The sequence below is a fragment of the Nanorana parkeri genome, unplaced genomic scaffold, assembly GCF_000935625.1.
Source record: "Nanorana parkeri isolate BGI_ZX_2015 unplaced genomic scaffold, ASM93562v1 scaffold2106, whole genome shotgun sequence".
NCBI classification, from domain to species: Eukaryota; Metazoa; Chordata; class Amphibia; order Anura; family Dicroglossidae; genus Nanorana; species Nanorana parkeri.
This window is the reverse complement of record NW_017308374.1, coordinates 51,991-63,211: the sequence shown is the minus strand read 5'-3', so window position 1 is coordinate 63,211 and position 11,221 is coordinate 51,991. Positions and strand designations below refer to the sequence as shown.

The 11,221-nt window shown below is 47.3% G+C and overlaps 2 protein-coding genes across 2 annotated transcripts in view; both read right to left on the bottom strand.

The window, feature by feature from the left end:
- The window catches only part of LOC108800698 (zinc finger protein 850-like), a 118,436-nt gene extending 107,826 nt beyond the window's left edge, over positions 1-10,610 (bottom strand). Inside the window, exon 1 of the mRNA XM_018572688.1 lies at positions 9,541-10,610. Coding sequence (XP_018428190.1) covers positions 9,541-10,122 — 582 coding nt within the window. The 5' untranslated portion in view covers positions 10,123-10,610. The remainder of the gene's footprint in view (positions 1-9,540) is intronic.
- Positions 10,611-10,718: 108 nt separating this feature from the next.
- The window catches only part of LOC108800697 (oocyte zinc finger protein XlCOF29-like), a 21,378-nt gene continuing 20,875 nt past the window's right edge, over positions 10,719-11,221 (bottom strand). Inside the window, exons 6-7 of the mRNA XM_018572687.1 lie at positions 10,961-10,995; positions 10,719-10,838 (exon numbers count right to left, since the gene is read on the bottom strand). Of these exons, the coding sequence (XP_018428189.1) occupies positions 10,719-10,838; positions 10,961-10,995 (155 nt within the window). The remainder of the gene's footprint in view (positions 10,839-10,960; positions 10,996-11,221) is intronic.

Genomic DNA, 11,221 nt, shown 5'->3' with positions numbered 1-11,221 from the left:
GGGGCGGGCTTCCGATGATCGCAAGTACGATCTGCCCGTCCAAGGTGGGCAGATCGTACGGGCTTTTAATGAGCATACGACCATCGCATGACAAAAGTCTTGCGATGGTCGTAAGGTGTATGGGCACCTTTAGGCTGGGTTCACACCTAGGCGTATTGAATATGCGCGTTTGTCGCGCGTTTTTACCGCGATTCGCGGTTTAAAAGACGCGCAACAAACGCGCCTTTCCGAGGGCTACTTGGCTGTATCCCAATGGAAACGCGAGACCAAAACGCCCCAAAGAAGTACATGTACTTCTTTGGGCGTAGGCCGTTTTGTAGCGAGTTCAGACGGGCTGAAATACGGAAAGGTGTGAACCATACCCATAGAAAACAATGGGATTTTCAAGTTTCTACGTTTTCCACAGCGTTCATGGAGCGTTGAACGCGCGACAAAACGTAAAGGTGTGAACAGGGCCTAAGCATGATATAGTTTGTTTAAGAAGGTGGGCGGGGCTAAGCGCCGCAGTGAGGAGAGATCCCGACAATACTGTCTGGATCCTCCCCACTGATCTTGTCGGTTTGACTGACAGCACTTCTGAAGAGCTGCTACGCGTCCACGAATATATGGGCATGCGCAGCAGCTCTGTCCCCGCAGGTCTCTCCATACCTCCTCGTCCCCGTCCTCTGTGCCTGTCATTCAGGCACGCGCAGCTGCGGAGCCCTTTCTCTCCTATCTGCCTCCCCGTCTCCTCCATGTGCTGTGCAGTGTCAACGAGAGCTTCTCTCCGCTCATCAGCACTCCGGCCACCCACATAGCGGTCATAGTTCTCCTTTAAGTGTTGTATCCAAAATGGGCTGATCAAAGGTTGGAAAGTTCCGGGGGGAGTCTTGTTCCTTTGTAACTCACCTCAGGCAGTATTGTAACTGACCTCTGTGTTCGGGTGCTGTTTGGCAGCTCTGGTTTTGGACTTTGTGATCCCGGTGAGTAGTATGGACTGGATTCTCTTCTCATATTAGTTTACTTTGCTGAGTTCCAGGGCTACCACTGATGCTTGCAACATCAGAGAGTGCAACTGGTGCTGTGTTACTGAGCTCCCCACACCATCTCTGGGCCTGCTGACCACGTGGTAAGTTTGTAGGGTCTCTCCTGAAGTTAACTTTCTTGCTGTAGTAAGTTACCGCCAGATGACTGTAGGGCTCTGTAGCAACAATCTAGGCCCCGTGATTGCCACTTTTCTGCTCTATCTGGCTGCTGCTTACAGAAGAACTATGGGGTTAAGGCTTTTCCCCATAGTTCTCCTTAGGGTAACGGGAGGACACAAACTAGCGTCCTCCCGTCACCCTAGGCTCAGTATATAGGGAGCTGTAGCTCGCGGTATACTGAGACGCCGCAGCTGAAGCAGATCCCGACAATTGTGCTGGGATACGCCCAGCTGCGTGACTGACAGCTGGCTCTGCCTATCTAGAGGCAGAGCCAGCTGTAGCCGCCCCCTCCCCCGTCCGTTCTGCCAGTCAACGCTGGCGGATCGGAGCGGGGGATCCAGCCCCTCCCCTTTCACTGCAGAGAGCTGTGACAGGATGGAGAGGTGAGAGAACGCCGGTATGTGTTCGCTCACCTCCCGATCTACTGAGCCGACCTGTGACAGTCTCATTGTCACAGGTCGGCTAGAACTATGAGGTGAGTGAAAAGCACTCACCTCATAGTACTCCTTTAACTGTTAGAAAAGCCAACGAACGTTCCAACATTCTACAGGTGTATGGCCGTCCTCAGTAGTTTGCACACCCATCCTGCAGTGATGGGGGTCCCAATTCAGTTCCCACCAGTATGGACATCTGATCTCCCTGTTTGCTTAGTTTACCTTTTATTTGTTTTCTACAACCCGAAAAACCATCCTGATGAGCAGGGCTTGAAAAATTTTAGGGTGTCTCACCAGTCAGTCAAAAATGTCACCAGTCAGCATGACAGGACTATAGCCTTGAAGCGCCGCTGACAGGATACGTAGTATGCACAGTCTCATTGTCACAGGTCGGCTAGAACTATGAGGTGAGTGAAAAGCACTCACCTCATAGTTCTCCTTTAAGGAGCTCTGAGATTACACAGCCATCTCCATTGGCCACACCCCAACACCAATACTCTTTTGTGTCATAGTATAACAGATCTGGACAATGTAATTTAAATTATTTACAATCAAGTCAAAAAAAAAAAATGCATAAGCATAAACTCCCTTAAACTCAGTATTAGTAAATAAAGTACTAAAGTAAACTCACCTTTGGCAGCAATTGGAGCCCTGAGTCGGTCGTGGAAATTTCCCTATAAACAAAGACACACACATGCACACCCATTCATTAGCGTAACACACTCTATTTTACTTAACTGCCTCGTTTTAATCCATTGTGTCTTCTCCGGTATGGGAGAGTTGATCAGAAGCTGCACTCAAGGCAAGCCAAACAGTCTTGTTGCCACCCCTAACATTGCGACATCATGATGCCACTGAGGGAAGACTTTTCTAGATGCACTTACTTGAAAAAAGGGGTCAGCATGACGACCTGACACTTTATTTTTATAGACTCTATTGTAGTTTGACATTTATTGTTTACCTTCTGTTGTTTTATTTGATAAGAATACTTATATTGTGCCTACAAGTTTAATACCTTTGAATAAAAGTTTTATTTTTATCATACTTTTTAATATGTTTCTTTGCGGCTTAACAAAATAGGAGTCTTTAAATGGTGCATATATTGGGGGAAATGGGTGTGGTTACGGGGGCGTGGCCACTGAGGGGCGCTGTAAAGCTTTCTCGCACAGGGCGCCTAAAGGCCTAAGGCCGGCCCTGACTTGAGGACCCTGTGATGGGCACTTCTGGCAGCCAACAAAAAACAGCATGGGAACTGCAAGAAGAACCCTCCTACACTACAGCCTGTCCCCTGCCTCTCAGTAGGGGAAGCAGTGCAGAGGTCCGACATGCTTCTTACCTAGTCAGACCTATAGCTCTGCAATCAGCATGGGAACTGCAAGAAGAACCCTCCTACACTACAGCCTGTCCCCTGCCTCTCAGTAGGGGAAGCAGTGCAGAGGTCCGACATGCTTCTTACCTAGTCAGACCTATAGCTCTGCAATCAGCAAAGCTAATGCCCCCTTCTCACTGGAGAGCTCTGGCTCTGACTCAGCAGGGGGGTTGTTGGACCTCAACAAACAGACAACTGCTTCCCCACAGAGAGTAAAGGGTCCTGATCTGACACAAGACAGTTTATTTTCTTTGAGTACAAAAGCCTAAGACGTCGATACGCCTGGAATGTATTTAGCTCATTTAAACTGAAGGTTAAACTGGGCTTTAAAATGGAAGTTCAATTTAGTGAATTAATAAAACTGCTGATCGGCCGGCTTTATATGGCAACATAGACTGTAAGCCCTCGTTCACACCTGAACGTTTTGTAGCGCGTTCTACGCTCGACGAACGCTCTACAAAACGCTCAAAAATATAAATCCCATTGTATTCAATGGTCTCGTTCCCACCTTGGCGTATTTCCGCCCGTACCTAACGCGCTACAAAACGGCCCACGCCTGAAAAGGTACAGGTACTACTTTGGGCCGTTTTGTTGCGCGTTTCCATTGGGATACAGCCAAGTAGCCTTCAGAAACGCGCGACTTTTTACCGGAAAACCACGAATCGCTGTAAAAAAACGTGCGACAGACGCGCATATGCAATACGCCTAGGTGTGAACGAGACCTAAGTGTCTTCTGTGATAAAAGCTTCAATTTGTTTTCTCTGTACACCGAGTGGTACATGGGCAGCTCAGTGCACAGCCTCAGCAAGATTCTTGCCAGGATGAATTAACTCTCGTGTGCGGACATCGTTGAGCTGCAGCCAATCAAATGGCTGAAGAATGGGAACATGGAAGACGACCAAGGTTGAAGAGGAAAGTGCCATACTACCGGTAGCACATTATGGTAAACAGCTCCAGGGGGGCTCTTTTTTCCCTTTTACTTCCGCTATGATAGAACTAATGATTAGTTAGGGGCAAGGTGGAGGGGGTAAGGATTTTATTAAATGAGTATAAGTATAGGCAAAAATGATTGAAGGCAGAGAATCAACATGAAAGCTGAACAACTACTTACTGGCCATGCGTGCAATTGATGTGGCTGATTATCATGTTTATGGCTAATGTATTTATAAGAAAATAAAAGTAGACTTGTGCACTTATCCTTTTTTTATGCCTACCCTAACCTTTAACACAGTGGTTCTCAACCTGTGTACCTCAGGACCCACCTTTGTCCTTGGTCATTAAGTCACGACCCAAGTCACACTCCAATGGAACGCACACAGCATTGTGGTACCGTGCGTTCCGGTGCAGGCAATTGAACTGTGGGCAGGAGGTGCATCTGGGGTGCCATTCAAATGAATGGCAACGCCACGCCCCTCCCATACCAGAACGCGACATCACTCTGGTCCAGGCACCTCTACAGGACATACGAGGGAGCTGTAAGCAATGCACATATTGGATGGAGCTCCCTCACCGCCATAGCTCCAGACCACCCCACCTCAAGCTGACACCCAGTGCCAAGCAGCATATTCTGAATGGCTACTCAGCATGAGAACTGACAGTGCTGCACTAGGGGGAGGCTGGGAAGCCTCTCACCTAGAAAAGTGGAAGGCATGCAGTGACCCATTGAACAGGGGGTCGCGACACACTTTTGGGTCACGACCCACCAGTTGAGAACCAAGGCTTTAGCAGATGCATACTCTAACTGGCAGCCACGGTCTTCAGAGTTTGTTTACATCCTGGCCACACCTGAGCATTACAACCCAATAGACTTCTATGTTACTGTCTCCCGCCATCCCCACCATCGGGAAACAGCCCCATGGGGCGGTATTGCACAGGAGTGTCAATTACAGCGAGGCTTGCGGTGCTGGATGTAAACAATCACCGGAGGAAATGACTGCCAGACCGAGCTAACTATGCATCTTTGGAGGGGGAGGGGGGGGGTTAGGTTAGGACAAATGGGGCAAAAATCATAGGTTCACTTTGTCCTTAAGTGCATACATCCTTTAACCACTTGCTGACCGCGGTGTTTAGACCCCCTTCCCATCCAGGCCATTTTTCAGTATTCAGCGCTGCGGTACTTTGACTGACATTTATTCCGTCATGCAACGCTGTACTGAAATGAATTTTGTACCATTTTTTGGGGGACAGATAGAGCTTTCTTTTGGTGGTATTTAATCACCACTGCGGTTTGAATTTTTTACTATATAACAAAAAAAAGTACCGAATATTTTTTTTTTTAAATGGTTTTCCCTTTATTTTTTTATGAAAAAAATTTTTTTACCCAATTTTTTGTTAAAATATTAAAGTGGGGGTCACGTCGGGTAAATAGACACCAAACATGTCAAGCCTTAAAATTGCGCGCGCCCGCGAAAAAACACTATAGGCAAAATAGGTCATAGGTGACGCTTTAAAAGATTTTACCGCTCATCAGTTTAGTGTTATCAGTGATTGATGGCCCTAGAATTATTGCTCTAATTGCGACGTTCGCGGCGATATGTAACACGTGCAGCATAATTGGAGCAATCGTCGTTTTTGCGTGTAGGCGCCACTAACGCATTTTTGCGATTTTTGTGAGCAATTTTTTCTTCTTCCTTTTTTTACACTTAACTTTATTGTTATCACATAGGGTGCTCCTATGTGATAACAAATTACAGTGACAGGTCCCCTTTATGGAGACATCAGGGGTCTCTAAGACCCCTAATGTCACCCAGGGACCCCCAGAGAAGCTGATGAAGCAGAGATCTGCTTCATCAGCTTCTCTCCGGTTTCTGTACCGGAGAGTGACAGAGGAATGCGGAAGTGATGTAATATACATCACTTCCTGCATTCAGAGACCGGGGAGGAGAGCGGAGGGAGATCGGGTATTGATCTCCCTCCGTTCTCAGTGCACAGAGCCGCCACATGGCCCGTGATGATGGACGGCGGCAGCGGGGACAGCGACCAGAGGTAAGGATTGCGCCCCCTCACTTGAATCATACAAGCGATCAGGCGTCTTTACAGAAGCCAGACCGCTTGTATGTAAACGGCCATCGCTGGACGTTTAAAATCCAGGCGCTTCCCGCTCGTGCACGAAGGACGTCTAAAGACGCCCACACGCATTCAGGAGGCTCCCGTCTTTCAACGATCGTCGGACGAGAGGTGGTTAAAGTACATGAAAACTCAAATCACTAAACTCAAACTTCAACATGTCAATATAGTTTCAAAAGTAATTTTCAATGTTTTTAAACCTGCAGTTCTCATTGAAATAGTTCCTGGTGATCCTACCCGTGAAGGTTCTTGTTTAGGCATTTCCTATGATAGAGAGACAACTCTGTCCCTGTTACAGGGGGTTCAAACAAAGACGACAAGTGGCTGTTTCGGCACACATTACACAGGCATGGTCCACTGCTGTCTCTAGTAATAAATACACCCTGAGAAATGCAATGAAGGAAATCTGCAGCACTGGGATGCAAGAAGGCCTCATTCACACGAGAAACAGCCGGCACGTACAGCTCCGTGCTGCGTGCGCGGCCTTATTGGGCAGCTCCCGGGAAGGACAGGTGCTGCGTGTGATTAGCCCCTGTCCTTCTCTATGGGACTACGCGGCCGTACGCTCACCCGCCCTGCACGTCCGTGCGGGTGATGGTGTCTGTACTCGTACGCTGACAGGATGGATCCTATCTGTGTCCGAGCCGGGACACCCGCACCCGTATGGACCTGCACTTGGGGTGGGCGTAGGGCGGCGTACTCCCAAAGAGAAGGACAGGGACTGCGTACTAATCACACGCAGCACCTGTCCTTCCAGGCAGCTGCACCATACGGCCCCGCACGCAGCACGGAGCTGTGCGTGCCGCCCGTTTCTCGTGTGAATGAGGCCTTAAGGAGCGAGTTGTTATTCAGTTGGGGCTTACATCTACTTTAAAAGGGATACCAAGTTCAGGAGTTAAATCTTAAAAATGTTTTCAAATACCCTAATTACATAAATGTATCTTATTTGTGTGTCACTCGGCTGTAGATCCTCCAATCATCTCTGAATTGGTGGTGACACTGTCCTTCCTTCTGGAGGGTGGCTACTTGTGTTCCTCATGGTCCCTGTGTGTGTTGTTCAGTAGTCACCGCTCCAAGCTCACTCCTGTGATGGACTACAGTCTCACGTTTAGTTTACCAAGTTATATTGAGATTGTAGTCCATCACAGGAGTGAGCTTGGAGTGGTGACTACTGAACAACACACACAGGGACCATGGGGAACAAAAGTAGCCACCCTCCAGAAGGAAGGACAGTGTCAGCACCAATTCAGAGATGATTGGAGGATCTACAGCCGAGTGATACACAAATGAGATACATTGTTGTTAATAGTTCAGGTTAGGGATGCACAGATACCAATACTAGTATCGGTACATGGAGCCGGCGCCCAATCAGGAAGCCAGGCGGCGTGTAATGACTCACCTCCTGGCTTCCTGATTTGTCAGCAAGCTGGCCAATCAGATAGCTGGGCGGCGAGTCATTACACGCCACCTGGCTTCCTTAAATGGGACTTCAGGTATTGGAATTTGGTATCGGCGAATACAAAAAAGAAATAAAATCGGTACTTGTACTTGATACCAAGAAAACGGTATCAGTGCATCTCTAGTTAAAGGTACTTGAATGCATTTTTAAGGTTTAACTCCTAAGTTCAGTGTCACTTTAAATTGACCCTGCCAGTGCAGTGGTTCCTTTTGTTGGCTTGTTTGCCCTGTGATGACGTAGGAGCTGGTGGCAGGAACCACAGCACGCAGCAGGGGTAACAGCTATTCAACCTATCCAAGGCAGCAACCAACTAATCGATAATGAGAATAGTTGTGAACTATTCTCATTCTGGATTTGTTGGTTGGATCTTCTAGATCTCTCCTCCACGCTGGGAGGAGGGCACAGCAAGCAGTGGGTGGGTGCAATAGCCAGTCTGCTATTGCCATTTGAAATGGCCAATTGAAGGCTGGCTATTGCACCAGCCAACTACCTGCTGTATATACATTCAGCTGTGGAATCTTGCCACTGGCAGCCGTCATTCTCTGGCTGAAGCTATTCAAGTGCCATGTGCTTACAATACAATTATTAAGAAACAGAGGTGTGTTGCGAGAGGTGCGTTGCAGTGCCATTCATTTCAACTGCACCCCAAACGCGCCTCCCACCCACAGTGTGATCACCCGCACTGGGAGGCACAGTCCCGCAGTGCAGTGCAAAAAAATTGGGCATGCAGTTTTATTCTGAAGTAAATTTTATAACACCGAATTGGTGTATTTTATTTTAAATTAAGGATGGTATTTCTTGAATTTTTTTATCCGATTAATCGAAAAAAGAAAAATCGACCAACTAATCGATTATGAAAATAAACCTGACTGGTAAAATACTCGAGGCGGTCGGAGAGCAATGAAGCAGCAGCATTACGGGATGCAAGTCGCCGGAAATGCGTATTTCGATAAAAAACTGTAATCCTGAAAATTTGTAAAAATGGTTTGTTTATTGAAATGAATTGTAAAACGTATTAATGCACTAATAGGACACAATGACTTTTTTCTTATTAAACCGCCCATTTTCTACATCTGCTTAGTAATCACTAATGAGTTTTCATTTTAAAAGTTCAAACAATCGATTTTACAATCGATTCTACAATGTCGTCTAAAAGGAGTTGTTGCGCACAGCTGATGTTTGCCCCTGTTTTGTCTCTTGAAGCCGGAGCTGGTTGTCTCTTAAAACCCATGATGGTGGACATTCTTGTTCTACTCGCTGGCTTCTGATTAGATCTATAAATCATAGTGATTGGTTTTTTCAGAAGCCTGGGGAACGGGGGAGAACCCTATTAGGTGCCACGTGGAAATGTGTCTGCAAACAAACTGCACCACTTACAGGAGATAAAACAAAATGAAAAAATAGCGTAAAAAGATTGTAAAATTCATGTGCAAGTGGACGCGTCTAAAAGCTAAATCCGCCCCAAACCCAAAAACGTCACTTACGCTTAAGTTTCGGGGGAACCGAGCGACTAGTTTTGTCCGATATCTTTCGAAGGCTTTTGTTCTCGAGTCTTTTAAAATGAGTTTGGGATGCATCGGTTCAGTCGGGGAGTCTCACTTTTTCTGCGGCATGTAAAAAAATAATAAAGGATTGAGACCCCCCTTCGTAAAAAATTGAAGTTGAGGAGCAAAGCTGGTGAGCTCAGCTACAGAGATCTCCCACCTGAAGTTCCCAAAGGGCAGACGCTGCTCGGTGTATCAACCTACGCATTCGGGAAACATCAGCTTTGTTTTGGCTTTTCTATTGAGGAGTAAGAAGACGTGGGCTTCTACTAAAAACAAAACTTGCTTGGGTTTTTCCTTTTGTGTTAAACTATCTGGTTCCTACCAGGTGTTACACACGCCTATCCTATCGGTCTGGAAATGACTACATTCGGGTCCGGATAGGGACATTTGTGAAAAGGGTATTTTGCCTGATATGCCTCTGCCTTCACGCTGATGCTTGAGATGCTGCAAAAGCCATACTTGCCCGAAATTTGGCTTGCGCTTTCTCTCGGATATGGAGCCTTTCGTGCTTCAGAAGGCCCAGCTTTCGCGTAAAAGTCTTGCCGCAATCCGGACACGAGAAGGGCTTCACCCCCGAATGTGTGCGCTGATGCCTAAGTAGGTTGGCCCGCCTGGTGAACCCCTCCCCGCACTCCGTACACTGAAACGGCTTGTCGCCCAGGTGGACCAGCTCGTGTGTCCGAAGGTCCGCTTTCGTTTTGAAGCACCGGCCGCAGTCGAAGCACGTGAACACTTTGCCATCTGCGTGGATCTTTTGGTGGGTGCTGAAGGCCGAGCGTTGGGAGAAACATTTTCCGCAGTCGGAGCAAGTGAAAGGTTTCTCGCCGGTGTGAAGCCGCATGTGCTCAATGAGGCCGAGGCTCCGCTTAAAATACTTGTCGCAAATGGAACACTGGAACTGCTTATCGTCCGTGTGGACAGTTTGGTGAGACACGAGGTTCCCTTTGCTGCGAAAGCCCTTACCGCACTTCAAACAAACAAAAGGTTTCTCCCCGGTATGAATTCTACGATGGATATCCAAGGCGGCCTGCTGGGCAAAGTATCGGCCGCACTCGTCGCACATCAACACTTTATCCCCTGGAGAAACCCGGGGGGGCTTCTCAGCCGACCGATCCCCAGAAACGATCTTCTTGATGACGACTTTGCTGTTGATGGTAAACGCTTGTGTTGCGTCGCGGCTGGAATTTTTAGGCAGGTACAAAAAGCCTTCCCGCAGGGCCTCCTTCGTCCACTTCTTTGGTTTCAGAGGACCGGTGGCAAGAATGGAACATTTGATGCATTTAATCAGCTTGGAACGCTTTGAACTCTCAGGCTTGGCAGCAAAACATTCGCCGCACACGCTGCAGGTCACCACCGATAATTTGTCGCCGATGATGGTGGTGCCGTCTTCGGATATGTAAACCGTTTGGAAGTCGTCTTCGTCGTCGTCCTCCTGGTCGTTGTCGCTCCCCACCGATTTGGAATTTGTTTCTGTAGGCCAGTCAGATTTGCCAGAATCCTCGTGCGCATCGGAATCAGAATCTTGGTCGTCTTCCTCATCTTCCTCCTCCTCATCATCTTCTTCTTCTTCATCCTCCTCCTCTTCTTCTTCCTCTTCCTCTTCATTTACAGAAATGGATATGCATTGAATTGTTTCGGTAGACGTTTCAACAAGTTCGGCTACAACTTCTTCATCGTCAGATTCGACATGCAGGCTCTCTTTAGCGGCACCCTGGCATTCTCTAGATATGTCACAAGCTTTATTTCCCAAGCCGTCTTCTTCTTGACTTTCAACCTCATCTGTTGGAAATATAGTACATTACATTGAGTTAAAACGGAAGCTTGTCATGTATACACGTTCTCACTAAACCTGTGTGACGCTGGCTGTGTATTACAGCTGTACAGTTTCCTTCTATATTCACCTTTTTTTCCAGAGTCTGCATGACGTTTCCATCATCTAGGCAGATAGAAATAGTCAGTAACCATAATGAGGAAGGATTTTTCGTATTGCTTTTTTTTTCTCACCATGGGCACCCAACTAGCTGTGAATGACCACATCATTAGGTCTTGTACATGCGGACGTCATCTAGTAGAGCAGTGCGCACTGCAAACTATTACTAAGAATTCTCAACATTTTCTAAAACCATTAAAGCATTCGTCAGCTCCACTTTGGGTATGAACCA